The following is a 19,329-nucleotide window of genomic DNA, read 5'->3' as shown; positions in this document are numbered from 1 at the left end:
GGACGGATAAAGAAATAGTCATCTAAGAAAGAAAATGAAAAAAAAAAATTATGTACAAAAGAAAAAAAAAAGATAAAATAAACACAAATCAAAATAATATTAAAATTATACACAACATTGGTAGAAGTTAAAAAAATCATTGATTTTTTCAAAATTTAGGTTTGATTCATATTGAAAGATAATTATCAAAATATTATGAAGAAAATTTAATTATGACATTACTAATCATGAATGTAAACAAAATTCCACACAAGAATTTGAAATTGAATTCATGATATTTTTTTATCTATATAAATTCAAGCTCAGAAAATTTCTAAATTAACAAGATATTTCAAAATTTGAAAACAGAAACCAAATTAATTACGATTTTCACAATTTTCATGAGTCATCATCTGTACAATGTTGTTAACTGTAATTCTTCATGTTGTAAATTCTACAAAATCTGACACATCTATCAAACCTATAGCCTATTCCAATTAGAAGTAAGAAATAATCTGAGAAGGAATGCTTTTTTGTTTTCACAGTTTTCCAGTATTTCATCAGTAAAACAGAACGTCACATGGGCATTTTACCGAGATATCTAGAAAACTCAAGGAAGAAAATTTGAAAAAAAAAATATTAAAAAAACCGCACAGCTAAGATTTCTGAGAGAAATATACATCAGAAATTATATACAATTGCACAAAAAATATATTTTGAATTCTCTCAAAGAATGGAGAATGGAATTAACATCACTCTTTCTTGGTGTCACTTGAATACATTACGAAGCAAGGTAGCTGTTCAGATTGTTTTCCATTTAACATGAATGATTCAATTCTGATTTACATATTTGCAAAGTATCACATGTGCTTGATGACTTTCGACATTTTGGATCCATGAAATATGAAAAAAAAGTAATGTTTTTCAAGATATCAAATGCAATTATATTTGATCTTTGTGTAAGAAACACAACAAGCAAAACTGCACTAAAATGATCAATTAAAAAATCAGTACAAAACTAAGGACCTGCGTGTAGTCTACAATTTATGAATAAGATAGAGGACTGCTTCGATTAGACAAATATTGTATACCTCGTACACCATGTGTGTCAAAATGACAATTCATTGTTTGCATACCAGTTTTTAAACAAGAGCTATGTACATAAATTTGCATATATAAAAATGTCTACATTATTTACATGGAATCCTGTTGAAGGACACATCATGCTACACACACAACAACACCTGTAGCTTCCCAGCACTCTCAACACTTAATGAAGTTACAATACCACAGGTACTTGTGGACAGGAATGAAATTTTTTTTCATAAAATATGGTCAGTAAGAGAAAAGTAAATCATATGCACCATTTCAAATTGTAACTCCTTTGGTAGCCATTAATCAAGTCTTGATACAAAAATCCCAACCAACGCATTTCATTACACAAATCATTGGCTGCTGTAAAAAACCTTTTATATGTACACATCAGAAAGATTTTGTTATGTCTGACACAGAACCAGGGTTTCCTCACTCGAGTTGGTTGAGAAAAAATAGATTCTTTATCAATTACACTTTTATACAATTTTAAGGCTACTATGCAAGTTGCTTTTTTCCTGTGCTGTTGAAATTATGCATATTTCACAGAGAAAATTATACTCATGTTCACATGTACCTATGAAAATAAGCCCAACCGGCCCACATATTAAACCCGACTCACAAGTCCAAGGATGGGCTTATTACAGGGCAACGAAGAAAATTTTTGGTAATTCTGTTAACAGTTATAGAGAGTTATATTGTCAGAAAGAGTCTTTTAGTAAATACATACTAAATTTGCTCTTAAAATGATGTTACTAGCAGAGTTTTTTCAGTGGAGATCTAACAACACAATACTTATGTCTAAATCAATGATTTCGAAGTTCAGCTTCTTGTATTGTTTGCTGATAAAGGTCTACAGGTGTTGTTGTATGTACAGGTAAAAAATATGTTAAATAGCACTTATGATACAGAGATACAACACATCTGATACAAGCACTGCTTTTTACATTTACAGTTCAATTTTATGAAAATACAATTTCAGTTATGAATATATTCTTGTTATATACAGATAAAATTCAGCGAGGGATCAGATTGTACTTCTACTGTACCAGTTAAAATAACACTGAACACAGTACAATGTTGTGACCATGATTTCATGAAAAGGGAAGTAATTCATTATTCACCCAAAATAAATAAATTACACACTATCATTCAATTGTCTCAATTACTCAAAATCAGTTTTTAAACTAGAATTACTCGATTAACACATAATGAAAAAATGATATTGGAATTGAATGAAAATTGATGAGTTATGATGATTCAACAGAACCCACAAATGTGCTGAATTAAAAAGTATCCCACCATTCCACACAAATGTGCTGAATTAAAAAGTATCCCACCATTCCACATGTTTTTACCATATATATTAAGTAGGTTTTGATATTTTGAAATTACTTCCTTTCAGCAACTATTTACTTAGATGTTAAGACAGTCAAGGTTCATCTAACAAATTAATAAAACTGATGAAAAAAAATATTTCATGTAGTGTTACTTGGAGAGTTCTCTAGAGCATTTCAGAAAGTCAAGAAAAAAAAAAGAGTCAAGGATATCACATGTTCTTTTTCATGTTTCCAACTTTTCCTTAAACGGAAATATGAAAACAGAAAAAAACAATGAAATATTTACATTAATCTGAAACTCAAGATGAAATTGTTCTAAAAAAAGATTTCAATCCAGAAAAAAACTAACATTCATAAATCCAAACATAAACATATGGATATTCAGTTTGCGATGTTTTGTGAGCATTTTGGTTTTAGCTTACTGGAAATGAAATTAAAAGATGCTACTTTTCGATGGTATGCCATGATCAGGTTACTGAGAAATCATTCACTTCATTTTCAAACACTGAATCTCAAGTAAGATATCATTTATACCAACAGATTAAAAATCAAAACATCAGTTACATAATTTAATAAAAGTCACGTTTGAAAAGTCATACCAGTGATTTACTGTTCCACATTTACTTTCTTATATAACAACCAGTAAGGAAATTGTGTGTGACGTTTCAATGTGTAAATGTCCATCACACTCATCATGTCTGGTAAAGGTGACAATGTAGTCATTGATATGTCACACACGGATTCTCCTCTGGCTGTGATCATAAGAATATCTATCCTGAGCAACCTCATCTTACATTTATATTCCAAGATCGTCAGTGATTTCCATTACATCTACTAATGCCAGGAAAAAAAGGTTATCTCCCCTGATGACAAATATATTTAAACAATGAAAATAATTTCATGTTTAACTTTCAAAATAGGAGGTAATTATATCTTCCTATTTGGGAGGAAATCTGAATTTATAATTCTCAAATGTGATAAAAGGAAACAAAACTGATAATTTATTGATATTTGGTTCAAAGTAAAACTCTGATTGGAATTATTAAAACAAGTAGATTGAACATATTGTAGATGAAGACAGTTGATATCTATATAAATATTTCTTTTGTTAGTTTTGTACAAAAAGACTTATCAATAATGCTTAAGAATAAGTACAAGATGGTACAAATTAGTACCAGTATAGAAAATTATTTAGTTTTGTATAAAAGGTGATTTTCTCAAAACCTTTGATTAGAAGTTAACATGGAACTAGAAATGCTACTACACTGATCCACAGTTTAAACTAACAGGGATTTTTTTCTTCTCTAGTCAGAAAAAAATTGACTAGCAAACTTACTATCAAAGTAATAAATAAGCAAACACTCAAATTGTGAAGACATCTAAAAATATATAACTGGTAAAAGAAGTTGCTGACATTGAAATATAAAAAATTGTTGTTCGCTACAGCTAGGGGTAAAAAATACTTTGAGTATTAAAATTCTTTTAAAAGCTTAAGGTAAGGCAGCATAATATTAAAAATTATTTCTAGAATGATTTGTATAAAAAATGCCTTCATTTACAATGTTTGACATTGAAGCACCTACTTAATACTTATATAGATTTCTGTGTATTTCACACATGCTACAATGCAGGTTATAAAAAGTCCTCTGTTGGTCTAGTCTACAGCATTATTCGGTAAACTATTTAAAAAATTCTTTGATAAACAGACTCCAAATTATTATCCACTTTGTATAATGGAAAATTATAACAGAACTTTCATTAACTACGATGATCAGATGTACTTGCAACCCTATGACCCTATGAAAAGACAAATCTACGTTGGTGGTATGTTACCTTCTTGTGATGATGTCACCGGGACAATGACATTTGTCGTGAGACAATGGTGAGAGAAGTCACGGAAACAGAAACCTGTATCCAACCAACATTCTTTTGAAATATACATCTAATGACAATTTTTCTTGAATTCCACCTTAAGCATTCTACAAATGTGTAAAGGTGACAGAAGACTCCAAAAGTTAAAAGATTGCATGGTAATAACATGACTTGCGTAAATTTAAATTAGATCAAAAATGCTAATTAAAATGATGCTTTCTGAGGGCCAGAATTAAAAAATATGAAAAAAATTATATATTAAAATATGTAAGTTTGCTAGTGTGTTTTTCCACTGTCAAAAATTGGTAATTTTGGTATGATCAAAAAGAGATGTTGTCTGTATATACCCTGCTCATAAGTTAGAAAATTAAACAGCAAAATATAAATTGATCATTCATAATTAATTGCATATACATGTACAAATATCAAAATTCTACTCAAACTTATGGTGTAGTTTTACTATTGTCATGAAAACCTTAACAATGATCATCAGGATAATTATCTTTCTTACCTAAAAGCTGAAGATTAAAAAAAAAAAGTTGATATTTTACACACAATAAATACCATTGCAAACGTCTTGATTAATATTATGGTTTTGTATACAACAGAAATAACTTTCAAACACTTAAATAGCAAAAGTTACAAACTCATGCCACAGCTGAAATCAACCATCTATACATGCATCTTATTGATGGTAAACTTAACGAAAACTTTAACTACAGATGGAAAATTTAGTATCTCTAAATTTACATAAATTACCAAAATTTTGTTTAAATATAAGAAAAAATTTAATCATATGCTCACAAAGCATTCCTATCAGCTCAAAGTCTTTTTGAATTAAAATCATCCTGGACAAAATATTTTTCATCAACAGATCGTAAATCTTCAAGTGTTGACATTAATTCCTCTTCGTTGATTTCAGTACTTGGTTCCTCCATAAGATCCGGCATCAAATTCCTTCGTGCGGAGAACTCTATGTCGTCCATGACTGAGGTCATCACTTTATCCATAACATATGGACGCATTTTTTCAGAAATGCGAGGGTTTGTCAAGTTCACATTGGGAGCATTGCCCTTATAGTTGGCATTAGGCAGCACTGGTTGAACTTTCTTGACAATACCTCCATGTCTACTTTTCTCTGCTTGTTTAGGGTGCTGGTTCGGATCTTTTAGGATGTTTAAGATACTTTCAATGTCCTTTTCTTTTGAATTCTGTACAGCTACACCTCCTGTCACGAAATCTCTGCCATGGATTTCTGGGCTGAATACGTCACGGCTAGAATGGTCAGATTTTTGGGAATTGGACTGCTTGTAAACCTTGGAGGACATGCCTTGTACAGAACTAGTTTCAAATTGGCCCCTTCTGTGACAATCTGCATTAGAATGATGAGAAGTAGACCTTCCCAAAATCATTGCCTCAAGATATTGACCATTTGGTCCCTGTGATTGTTGTATAGGTGACTGTCCCAGATGATCACTTTTATGTCCTTCAAAAATATGAGACGGTGAATTTCCTAAAACCATTGGTTCTGCGCCTCTACCAGTACTCTGACTATCTAATGAATGAGACTCCGAGGAACTGAACATGCGTGTTCCAGATGAGTTAGTCTTAGTACTCTTCTGTCCTGACTTATACAATGTTGGTCCTGTTGCAGCTTCCTTGCCGTCTTCCCGCGACTTGTGTGACATCAGGGCCAGCTGGAATGAACAGGGGTAGACTTCTGCAATATTTTTATCTTGCTGTCCTGAATCATTCCCTGCATTCAGCTGCAGATTTATGTCTTGAAGAACGTCATTACTTTTTCCCATCATGCCAATAACAGATTGATGTTTAGTAGCCGAGACCACCTCAGCCATTGGAAAATCAACTGGTGCACTGGGTGGACGGTTGAATGCACCAGAATTCTCAGGGCTATCACCCTGTAAGTATGTGAGTGATTGTACAGCTGCTTTGTAAGAGGGTGGAGGTCGGTTCTGTTGGTGTACTTCTGGTTGAATACTTCCTATCCCGATCAGATCTTTGTGGATTTCTTTCCCTTCACCCCCATTACCACTAGCAATGGTTACAGTCGGTTTTATCAGTGTGACAGTGGTCTCTAGTTTCTGCGTAGAGGAACTTTGGATTGGCATAAAGGCACGGGTAGGAGGGCCCATTCCAAGGGGACTTTGTACAGGATTACTGTTTTGTGTGGAACATGGTGAACGAACTGAAAGTGGTGTTGATGTGTAATTACGTGGTGAGAATGGGGGCACTGGGCTCTGCATGACAGTGTCACTTGCTAGGCTCTGAACTGAATCGGGCCGACTCATAAGCAATCCAGCACTGGAAGTTGAATTCATTGCCGTATCACAGACACCTCCCAGACCGGAAACTGGAGTAGATGTTAAAATAGGACTTGCTCCAATACTACCATATCCAGCATCAGAAAATGGTGTCTGGTTGCTGGCTATACGGTCCACTGATAATTCTCTTTTCCTTTGTATTACTGGATGAACAGGACTAGCAAAGCTGGTTGGTGTTACAGCTTTCCCTTGCTCTGTGACATACTGATTGCCCCTCTCGTTGTGACAGGTAGGTCCCCTGTCTAGAGGAGACTGCAGCTGTACATGTCGATCTGAGGTGACAGTTGGTCCAAGAAGTCTTTCAATAGATGGCGTTCTTTGGCGACGTACTGGTCTTTGTGGACTCACAAAATTGTTCATAGTAGAATTTTTTGTTGAAACCTCCTGGCTCTGTCCTTTTTCTAGACTAGTGTCCTGAACAGAATCCTTTTTCCTCTGTGACTTGATAGACACAGTTGTTAAAGGGGAAGAGGCTGAGGGTTGAATGAAGCTTTGACTGGTAACAACTGGACCATTACACTTCAGTTCCCGACTCAAAGTCTGCATTCTGGAATGTTCTATCTCGTTTTCTCGGTTTCCTATTTTCTGGGTATCCTCATGTTCATTTATATTGGTGTTGGCAATACCAGTCAGGGCATCGGTGATAAAGTCTGCTACATCCTGAGGAAGTTCACTATGGACTTCCATATTGACAACGTCAGACTTGTCATAAATGTGTACTCTACTCTCCTTGTTCCAGTAAGACCTCATACGCTCATCAAGCATCTCTTTCTGCTTCAGTAATTCTCGTCGTTGTAGCGATCGGGAATTGACTCCTACTGCAGCTGATTGTGTCTGAGTTACTGATTTTGGTGTACTAGAAACCGACAAGAGCTGAAGTTGCTCGGAATCCAATCCGCTATCTGACAGCGCATCAATTTCAAGAATTGAAATATCGGGACAATGTAGATTGTCTATAGTGTTATTGAGGTTTTCTTTGTGAACAGGGGATATGGTCTCGTCTTTTTCTTGTTGGTCCAATGAACAAGACATGGCCCGTCTCGAGTCCTTCCAACCCTCTTTTTGTTCAATAATGACAACTTCGTCATCTGTATCATCAGTTGAATTTATCCTTTTATGGTAAGAAACATTTCCACAGGTGTAGAATTTCCGTTTCCGTCCAAATGATGGTGTTTCTCTGTCAACAGAACAACGGCTCCCGGGCCGCGATGAAACACCTTGGTCACCATCAATTTTTACCAATTTTGAAGGAGTTTCATCCATATTAAAATCTGTGAAACTTTCCTCAGCTGAATCAGATATTGTACCAGCACTCTCTTTGCCAAACGGGAAGATGCTTTCAATTTCAGACTCAGATGAAGAGTTTGTACGACTACGACTTGAATTAGCTGATCTCTGACTTTTATTTGTTTCTGGTTTTCCTTTGGAACTGGTTGTCACGGTACTTGAGTTTGATAGAAATGATTGAGTGACAGTAGAGACAGGACTTACCACAGACATTTTACTGATTGGTGTAGCAGGGAGAGTGGGATTCAGAATGATGAAAAATTCTCCTGGTTTATTTAACTCTAATGATTTTGGTAATGTTGATGCAGTGATGTTTTGAATGTTTTGAATCTGAACACCCGAGTTCGCCTGATTAATTCCTCCTGGTGAGAGAGTTACACCACCACTCATATGAGTTTGTGCCAAAACTTCTGCTTCTCGAGCACGTTTTTCTTTGAGAAGTGTGGCAACAGGTTTTGACTTGTTATAAATGGAATTCTCTGCACTTTTTTCCTTGAGTATATTCGAGACAGTTTTCGAAGGAGAAGCCTTTGGACGGATTGGAGTAAATCGTGATTTGGTCTTTTTTGGTGTTGACGGAGATGTTTGTGGTAATGCTTGTGAGGTTGGAACATCTGATGTAGTAGACATAGCACCTAGGATTCCAACTGTCGTACATGTAGAATACGGAACGTTGCTGCTTCCTGGAGAATTTAGATTTAAACTTAAACTTCCAGGAGGCTTCACAATGACATCTACAGAGGCAATGTTCTGAGATTCGTGGGAAGGAATGGACGGAATTTGTGGTATGTTAGATGATGTATTTGATTGTATCGATCTTGATGACCTTTGATGATTATCTGAGACACTGGTTTGTGGATCAACATCAGACTCCGTTACAACAGAATTAATCTGACTTGATGTGGAGGACGGAATTCGCATAGAGAGCATGTCACTTTCTTTACGCGTACCCATTTGCGAAAAAGGCACAAACGCACTTCTAGATGATACAGATGAAGACATTGATGACGAGACAGATGGAGATGCTGACAAATGAAGACACTCTTCAGAATTCCCAAGAATCTCCACAGTTTCCATGGCTTCAAGTTTTGGATCTATTTCCTGTGAGCTATCTATCTGGCTTTCCGTGACCTTATCTTCAACAACATCTGGTGACAGACTCGTTTCCCTAGATTCTTCCGTCCTGCTTACAATTTTAACTATCTTTATATCCCTTTCGGACTTAGGAGCTTGATGCCGAGACACAGCAGAAGGTTTCATTATTGTGTGGAATGCTCTGCCTGGTGATTCCTCTCCAATGTTCCAACTGTCTCTCACTTGTTGAGCTGAATGAACTCTTTCCATTGAAGTAACATTCCAGCCTTCCCCCGAAATCTTTCCAGTATTATTTACGGAGGACTTCATCTTTGTGAAAGTCTTCTTTTTTTCAGTCTGCTCTTTTGCCTTATCTGGGTTTGTAACAATAAGATGACTTTGTGTATCTACATCATGACTTGTATCCATTGCCTCTATTTGGCAGTTTATTTGACCTTGACATTTGGGTGGTGACCTTGACCCATCAACATCCATGTCCTGCTTCTGGGACATTTTCTCCTTAGCTAGCGATGATTTGCTTCTCAGAGACTCCACAACGGTTTGTTTTGCCTTTCCTGTGTTACCGCTCAACACAGATTTACTGCGTGACAAACTGGGTTCATCTTCTTTCCTGTCAAAGATTCTCCTGGCAGGAGAAGTGAGTGCCCTGAGCAGTGTAGGGGAGGTAAGCGATGGAGTCATGCGATCCTGTGCCTCTTTTGCTTTTTGCTCATTTTCCTCTTTCTGCAACTGGAGCTTTTTCTTGTGTTCACGTAGCTGTTCTCGTTCATGGAGTTTCCTTTGAAGCTGTAGTTGTGTCTCTCGATGTCTATCTCCTCCTGTGGTGTTGGAAAACATGGACGACACTAAAAATAAACAGTAACATGGTTAGTCAAAGAAAGTTCTGATTTAAATTTTAATCTTAAATTTTGGAATTCATCATTTCATTAACAGTCTACCCTTTATTGGTAAGTTTAAAAAATCTTGTTAAAACAATTTACATTCAAATATTTTTCAGAATTTTGCTGAAACTGTTAAAATTGGATTTCTTTTGATAGTTAAAGGAGGTGTGACAATCAATAGTATGTATTCAAAATATTTTCATGTTTTATGTAGGCACACTCAATTCCAAATTAACAAAATCAAGTTTATCTTGTCTTCCGAAGGGAGTTTAAATCTTAATGTTTTATGAAAAACATGAAATCACACATAATTTACATAGAATTTAGTTCATTATTTCATTTTATTGAGTAAATGTTTGAGAAAGAAAAGATGGTCACCTCATATCAGTCATAAAAACTAATTAACATATTTTGTGAAATGGTCATAATCAGTTGAAGGACACTACTAATTCCATATTGGAAATTATTTCAAAATTGATCAATTACATTTATCCAGTGTTAGGTCAAGTCTACCAAACATATTAACCATGAATTAAGGACAATGAAATCAAGTGCTTACATATTCATGGGCTTATATCCAGGTACAGGGTTAATGCTGTATAGATATAGTAATTTATCTTCCCCTACCTTTCATATTCTGTATTCCCGAGTCCTGCATTCCGGCAACAACAGTGAACGCTGACACAGACTTGCTGTTGACATACAGATGACTGACCAAATGCTCGGCCAGTTCCCGTACACTTGGGAAGTTCTGTTCCAGGAGTTTCTGGGCCCACTCACAAACCAGCTGACAAGAAGCTGAGTACAACTCGTCATCCTCCGATCCTGTATCCTACAATATATCAATGTAATAGATTTGTGTTTGTAGTGGTATAAGCCGAGCGTAATATCATAATTTGTAACCCAAAGTTCAAATCACTACATGAACACCACACTCTAAAACAATACTAGCAAAATTTTATATCAAAGCAGATGATATCCTTATCTTTTTGTTAAACATTACTAAGATCCTTTATTTCCAGAGAAATGTAAAATGAGAGAGATTGTCACAAGTAGTTAGTGTAAATGAAACTCCGGTAAGAAAAGTAAACATTTATTTAACCATGACAACTTCAAGATTTTCTCAAATGTCATTATCAAATTCCCTACAACATAGTTTCTTTTGGTTCTTGAGAAAATTGTTATCTTACCTAAATTAACGTTGTCTATTTGGTGTGAAACCAAATGAAATATAATATAAATTTATTACATGGATTTACACCCCTCAATTTTTGGAAAAATGTTTATAATGAATAAACTCACATTTGAAATCACTTTGTGATTTTCAAGAATATGAATAAGTAATCTTGTTAAATGATGGTCAACTAAACTTTATAAGAAAACAGGGATCAGACCATTGAATCATACATAGTGGTATACATATCTTTGAAATAAAAAAAAAAACACCTGTAAATCGCTAAGATTTTGCAGATACGTTATTTTGCAGACTTCAGACATATTTCTGAATACATTATTTCATGAACATTGATTAGAAATCACTTTTAAAATTTGTCAATCCTGGGCTATCAGTGACACAGACTCTGCGAGACTCTGATGTTGGTAACCAAGCCAAAATGGATACCAACCAGAGTTATTTTTGTACAGATAATTGCGAGGGATTCAAATTTGCATCCGACTCTCCTTGTATATTGCTGCAAAAATACATCCCAGACAAAATATAAGTGATTTGCATTAATTATCCCTTACAGATAAGGGAAAGTTTAACAACAAAACGAACCTGCTGTTTGTGAGGACTGATCTCTAGGTCTGGTAGGTTTGGAGCCTCAATGTCTAACTTCTTCCTCAGTCCTCCATAACAGTATGTAAGTTGTGTTAAGGATAAGTATTAAATGGAAAATGTAAAAAAATTACGCATAAAAAATGCAAAGACAGTGTTGAAAACAACATATCAAAAATACAACCTAGAAGACTACCTATTAATACGAATTCAAAATTATCTGAAAGGGTGTAGAGCCAATGCCCTACTTCTAGTAAAGTTTAAGTAGGTTCCGTGGTCCCTATCTTGGATACCTCCAGGTATGCAGGGCCATTGAAGAGTAGTAAGGAATTAAGACATAAGAAGCAATCACAACAAACTCCGGATTCTAAAATTGTTATTTATCATTCTTCGTCTTCCGGTTTCACCCATAACACATGGGCTTCTTCAGGACCTGAAATAACAATTTCAGAATCCTGAGCTTGTTGTGATTGCCTCTTACCCCTTAAATTCCAAATTAGATACAGTAGAGCCAAACAATAAATTTTACATTGTTTATCATTAGCATCATAACAGCTGTTTTGTCTTTCTATGAATAACTGAAATCTAGAACAGGCACAGCTTTCAAGCAAGCAGTATGGTAAGTATAATGATTTCAATTTTCCTATTGCAAATATTCCATTTTTGGATAGAAACATCCAGGTCACTTTTGATTTGATATTCTAGGGCTTGTTCCTAATATCACAATTTTTGTGTCAGATGTTTGTAGCTGACAGATAAACTCACCACATAGAATTTTGAGAGATGTATGTTGATAAAAACTATGGAAAAAAATTAACGCTCATCATAACTTTCTAATATATACGATATGAAGTGTTTTGCACCTGTTAATCTTACCTTAATGAACCTTGTTCTTATTAGTAAATATGACATCACTTACTTGAATTTGTTGTTATGCTTAAATTATCAACAGAGTTAACCAAGACTATATTAAGATTGGTTTTGATCGAGGGGCAATTGAGTGATAACTTACATTGGTTTTGATCGAGGGGCAATTGAGTGATAACTTACATTGGTTTTGATCAAGGGGGCAATTGAGTGATAACTTACATTGGTTTTGATCGAGGGGCAATTGAGTGATAACTTACATTGGTTTTGATCAAGGGGGCAATTAAGTGATAACTTACATTGGTTTTGATCAAGGGGCAATTGAGTGATAACTTACATTGGTTTAGATCAAGGGGGCAATTGAGTGATAACTTACATTGGTTTTGATCAAGGGGGCAATTGAGTGATAACTTACATTGGTTTTGATCGAGGGGCAATTGAGTGATAACTTACATTGGTTTTGATCAAGGGGGCAATTAAGTGATAACTTACATTGGTTTTGATCGAGGGGCAATTGAGTGATAACTTACATTGGTTTTGATCAAGGGGGCAATTGAGTGATAACTTACATTGGTTTTGATCGAGGGGCAATTGAGTGATAACTTACATTGGTTTTGATCAAGGGGGCAATTAAGTGATAACTTACATTGGTTTTGATCGAGGGGCAATTGAGTGATAACTTACATTGGTTTTGATCAAGGGGGCAATTGAGTGATAACTTACATTGGTTTTGATCAAGGGGGCAATTGAGTGATAACTTACATTGGTTTTGATCGAGGGGCAATTGAGTGATAACTTACATTGGTTTTGATCAAGGGGGCAATTAAGTGATAACTTACATTGGTTTTGATCGAGGGGCAATTGAGTGATAACTTACATTGGTTTTGATCCAGGGGCAATTGAGTGATAACTTACATTGGTTTTGATCGAGGGGCAATTGAGTGATAACTTACATTGGTTTTGATCAAGGGGCAATTGAGTGATAACTTACATTGGTTTTGATCAAGAGCCAATTGAGTGATAACTTACATTGGTTTTGATCGAGGGGCAATTGAGTGATAACTTACATTGGTTTTGATCGAGGGGCAATTGAGTGATAACTTATATTGGTTATGATCAAGGGGGCAATTGAGTGATAACTTACATTGGTTTTGATCAAGGGGGCAATTAAGTGATAACTTACATTGGTTTTGATCGAGGGGCAATTGAGTGATAACTTACATTGGTTTTGATCCAGGGGCAATTGAGTGATAACTTACATTGGTTTTGATCAAGAGCAAATTGAGTGATAACTTACATTGGTTTTGATCGAGGGGCAATTGAGTGATAACTTACATTGGTTTTGATCGAGGGGCAATTGAGTGATAACTTATATTGGTTATGATCAAGGGGGCAATTGAGTGATAACTTATATTGGTTATGATCAAGGGGGCAATTGAGTGATAACTTATATTGGTTATGATCGAGGGGCAATTGAGTGATAACTTACATTGGTTTTGATCGAGGGGCAATTGAGTGATAACTAACATTGGTTTTGATGGAGGGGCAATTGAGTGATAACTTACATTGGTTTTGATCGAGGGGCAATTGAGTGATAACTTACATTGGTTTTGATCGAGGGGCAATTGAGTGATAACTAACATTGGTTTTGATCGAGGGGCAATTGAGTGATAACTTACATTGGTTTTGATCGAGGGGCAATTGAGTGATAACTTACATTGGTTTTGATCGAGGGGCAATTGAGTGATAACTTACATTGGTTTTGATCGAGGGGCAATTGAGTGATAACTTACATTGGTTTTGATCGAGGGGCAATTGAGTGATAACTTACATTGGTTATGATCGAGGGGCAATTGAGTGATAACTTACATTGGTTTTGATCGAGGGGCAATTGAGTGATAACTTACATTGGTTTTGATCGAGGGGCAATTGAGTGATAACTTACATTGGTTTTGATCGAGGGGCAATTGAGTGATAACTTACATTGGTTTTGATCGAGGGGCAATTGAGTGATAACTTACATTGGTTTTGATCAAGGGGGCAATTGAGTGATAACTTACATTAAGTGGTACAGTGAGTGGATAAACAGTCTTACTTTCAGTTTCTCTCATTCTCATTTTTGTTGTATTTTCTTACAGATATTACAAATATTCCTCCTTAATTCATATAATAAATACCAGAAAATAATGCTGACACAACTAACACAGCTGTAAATCATTCTGTAATTGACGCAGTCTCACCATGTGCTCTATAAATTGTCGGAAGAGTATATGGTGGCAATTTCACACACATCAAAAGTATGGAAAGTGTGAAATAACAGTCATAAAAGGATATCTGGACTGTCCACGCTGGCCAAGACGTCGGGGTTTCACATTTGGGAACACACATTTCATCAACTTGCCAAAGTCAGCGGTACTCAGCGGACGGATACCATGGTTCTCACAATACACTCTGAAAGAAAACCAAGAACAAGCTTTGTAACATCAATAACGTTGATTCCCTGTAAAGATACAATCAACTTTCACTGACAGAAAATTTTCTGACTTTATTAGAATTATACCTACCAGTGTTAAGATATATCTTATTGTTCTGCCCCTCTATCCACTTCCTTTCACATCATAACATTTCTACCTAAATACAACAAAGCCTGTCCTATACCAGCTTAGATTTCTTGTTTCCCAACACATACCCACTTCCTGTCTGTGGAGACAGATATCTATAATAACATCTCTCCTACCTTGAATTAAAGAAGACTTCCTGTCTGTGGAGACATCTCTACAATACTACCTGTCCTACCTGTAATCATCATAGACTTCCTGTTTGGGGAGACAGATCTCCACATCCTCCTCTAGATGAGACCTTATCCAGGTATACGCCTGTGCCTGTTCTGTTCGATTTGGTGTTTGCAAACATGATGTTGGGGTTCTGAAAGTAATGTGATCGATACAGAAACTTGTTTGATTGCTTTTTTAAAATTATAAATAGATTGCAAACTTTAAACTTAGCTTTTGTTTATTTTCAAAATTTAAATTAATGAATCAATATACCATTACCTTCACTACATCTTAAAATCCAACTAACAGCCCGAAATTTGAATAATGTCTGCCTCATTTTATCAATCAAGAATAATAGAATGAGAGGATATTTTTGAAAATTTGGGAGAGGGGTTTCGAAAATTTAGATTGTATCTACAAGTCTTTGTTTAATTTTGATACAAAAAAGGGTTAGTATCACAGATGCATTTAAATATAATCAACAACAGACAAAAACCTGATCTCCTGTTTACCTTATTCAGGTGTAGGTTAGGTACATATATAAGAAATTAACCTATTCAGTGTGTTTAAACATGGTTTCTGTTAGAAATTGAAAATACATAGAACTTGAGTTAACCAATTTGAATGCAAGATTTTTCTATACAGGTACATATTCAGACCATAATTTCCATTTTTAGCACTTGCAATTTTCTGCCATTTAGCTGGGAAAAAAATCAACAAGAATTTGATCAATCTTGCTTCCAAAAAATAAATATAACAATATTTTTAATATAAAGGAGACTTATGACTGCATACTGTCGGAGATCCTTGCTGGTGTCGCCTGTAGGTAGTCGTAAGTACAGTAGTAACTTTTCCACATCAGACAGGCTCTTCACATCTCCCTATAAGCAAATACAATGTATTAACATACACTATCCTTTATCTATCCGAGTTCCCAATGTACATGTGGTATGGCATGTATCCCTTCTTTCTAATACATGAATAATTACTTTCAGAAGAAATTAGAAAGAACCAACCATAGTACATATTTTCAAGTGAAATTGTAAATCTTTAGAATTATTCATAAATATATCGGATTATTTAAATCATTGGAAAATGAGTAACATTATCAACTCGTAATATTTAAATACCTTATTTAGGTGAGTGACTTAAATAATTATTTCTAACCAAGTTGATTTATGTCGATAATAAAATAATACATACCACAATCCTGTTAATTCTGTTTTTAGCTTCATTGCTTAAAAGAGAGAAAAAAACAGGAGTATCAGTAAAAAAAGTGATGAATGCTTCCCTGACTTTGCTACCCTACTGCACCTTGATTTTGTAAGATTGATATATACATCACATTTCAATATCCCAGTTTAAATGCACACAAAGTAATGCTCTGGGCATAACATTTTAACGATTGTGGCAACTCTCATTAAGGGGTTATGGGCCAATAACATTGGTACACTCCACAATGTTTTTGTATGATCAATGTATACACCAAGTTTTACTATCCTATCTAAAATGCAAGCAAAGTAATGCACTTGACAATATATCTTTAAACTAGAAAATGTCTGTAAGACATGAATGCTCCCCCCCCCCCCCCATGTGAATTAACAGTGAAAGGTCCGAATGAAGTTGTTAGGTGGTATATATACTGATTTGAGATGCGACGGGACAGATGGACATGGGCAACGCTATATGCCCCCGGCCATAAATGGCAGGGGCATAAAAATGGCAATAAATATGTAACTGAGGGATGAAGGGCCCTGATTTGCCACAGCACTTTGTTTTAGTATGTTCAATGTTTCCACTAGGTTTCATTATCCTAGTTTGAATGCTTCTGACATAAAATTGTAACAAAGAGCATCAATTCTGTAATATTGGTGTTGCAGGTCCTGAAATTCTGATACTGCTCTTTCTCTTAATGAGAACAATGTATACACCAATTTTACTTCCTTGATCCTTTCTTAACTGTGGGCAAAGTTATTCTCCGAACACGAAAGAATAGACAGATGGACATTGCAGTGACTATGCTCTCCTGAAAACTTTTGGGAAGCATTAAAAAATATCAATGAATTTTTATAACATTATGAACATATGTTTTGAAATGGATGGATGAAAAAGAAGAATGATGAATAAATTTCAATCTTCTTTTGAGCGAAACATGTGGTAAATGTCAATAATTGAATGTCTACTGTTTGATTTATAAAGCACCTATCTTCAGTCTCAAATAATTTCAGATTTTGGATAAGATATACTTCTTTCTCTGCACAGATTATATTCACTGCAAATTTATGATCAATCTCTGGTAAATCATAAAAATAGTGCATTATTCCCTCCATAGTGAATAATATTTCAACACATCAGAAGTGTAATATATGAAACAGGCAAGATGCCTTATCAAGCAAATGCAATACAATCAGTATTATGAGATGCAATTTTGCTGTTTTCTGTCCTCAAGCCATGAAAAAATTTTGTTTTTAGCTTTCGCAAACTAGAAACGTCCATCAGTATCTCATGTTCTGATTTCTAAGCCATATTGAATGCAACATTTTGATTTGCTATACACAATTCATTATAGCATTTAATACCAGATTTGACCTTAATCCAAAGGAGGTCAGAAAAGTAAAATTATTCTGATTGCACAACTTACTCAATATAAACTATGTACATACATATTACTAAATTTCTTTACATCACATTTTCCCATTAAAAATATATAAGATTGAAAAGATGTGCCTCAAGGATTTATAATGGAATTTGTATCTATCACTTGTTTATAACTGAATTGAATAAAAGGAACAATTTTCCTTAAGAAATATGTCACCAAACATTTAACACATTTATTAACTTGCCAATAATGATGAGAAAGAATATCTCACTTCTCTTTTGCAAACTAGGGAAATTGTATGAGGCAAAATGGATTTCAGATGACACCAAAATTTAAACAAAAAGTATTTAATATCACATATTTTTCATGAAAAAAATACAAGAAAACGTTTTCCTTAAACTAACTACAGGTAGCCAAGTGATAGCGGGTAAATGACAAAATCTTATTATAGGACGTATTAATCCTACCCCTAAAGCTACCAGTATTGCCTGATAGAGACATGACCTCGTGACCCAGATTCCACGATTAAACTTGGCGATGAGGACAGCAGTAGGTCACACCAATGTTTTGATAAATTCTAAGCGAAATATACACAAAACCAGCCAAAAAACGTGATGACAACAACAAAAACGAAATAAATTAATATAACGTTATGGAAATTCATGATTGCTCTTTTACCAAAATTAACATTTTTATTAAATTTTGTAGTGTAAATTTTGTCAATATTGATTGGGTCAATTTTCAAGCAACGATTTTCACCCGAATGCCTTGCTTTTCAAACTTTGACTTTTGTTCTTACCTTACGGAAGACTCCAGTCCCTCCTCGATATTACTGTACCGACCTTTGGTCTGCGACTCCCTTCCACCACGACTATCTCCATTTATCAGTTCAGATCTGTCATTTTCAGCGATGTAAACATTAGCAAGAGTGAGATTGACATCGTTTGGAAGAACAGCCAAGTGTCCGATTCTGGCATTTTTAAGCGATCCTCCCTTATTGTTGTTCGCTACATCAAATCTTACATTTTCTGACACGATATAATGCTGATTCATACTAGTTTCGAGAAAAAAATCCAGGTGATATAAACACTAACAAAGCACATGGCGCCATGTTCGTCAAAATATTTTCTGAAATACACAAACATAATCCAATTTACGCATGCGTCATTTGGCGCAAGTCCTCATTGTCGTAAAATAAAATTTGAAAAAAAATAACAATTTTATCCTAAAAATCTTTGAAAAATAGTGCATGTTGTTTTAATTAAGACGATTAAATATATTATCCCTAAGTATAATCATATTTACGGTTTTTAACTCACTAATATTTTACGACATATATTGTTTACGATCGCAACCACTTCCACAATCGCTTCACATATTTTCTCGCCAGCCGACTTGAGAAGATTCAGCACATCATCCACTAT

At 34.9% G+C, this 19,329-nt stretch overlaps 1 protein-coding gene across 1 annotated transcript; it reads right to left on the bottom strand.

Moving 5' to 3' along the window:
* Window positions 1-5,104: 5,104 nt before the first annotated feature.
* On the bottom strand, window positions 5,105-18,958 carry LOC132559583 (uncharacterized). Its single transcript, XM_060224213.1, has 8 exons — window positions 18,705-18,958; window positions 16,510-16,543; window positions 16,102-16,187; window positions 15,329-15,457; window positions 14,867-14,983; window positions 11,666-11,750; window positions 10,516-10,720; window positions 5,105-9,852 (listed from the first exon to the last, which is right to left on the bottom strand). The coding sequence occupies exons 1-8, from the start codon at window positions 18,956-18,958 to the stop codon at window positions 5,105-5,107; spliced, it is 5,658 nt and encodes a 1,885-aa protein (XP_060080196.1).
* Between the last annotated feature and the right edge of the window lie 371 nt (window positions 18,959-19,329).

This window comes from Ylistrum balloti, unplaced genomic scaffold, assembly GCF_031769215.1.
Source record: "Ylistrum balloti isolate Yb309-2 unplaced genomic scaffold, AGI_CSIRO_Ybal_v1 Utg370944, whole genome shotgun sequence".
Lineage (NCBI taxonomy): Eukaryota > Metazoa > Mollusca > Bivalvia > Pectinida > Pectinidae > Ylistrum > Ylistrum balloti.
Note: the sequence above shows the minus strand (reverse complement) of the source record. Positions and strands in the feature narration are given on the sequence as shown.

Coding starts and splice junctions, on each gene's coding strand:
- LOC132559583 (XM_060224213.1), bottom strand. CDS start 18,958: ATGAATCAGCATTATATCGTGTCAGAAAATGTAAGATTTGATGTAGCG. Junction 16,188..16,509: donor ACAGAATTAACAGGATTGTG/GTATGTATTATT, acceptor ATTTGCTTATAG/GGAGATGTGAAGAGCCTGTC. Junction 11,751..14,866: donor GGCCAGCGTGGACAGTCCAG/ATATCCTTTTAT, acceptor AACACAACTTAC/ATACTGTTATGGAGGACTGA.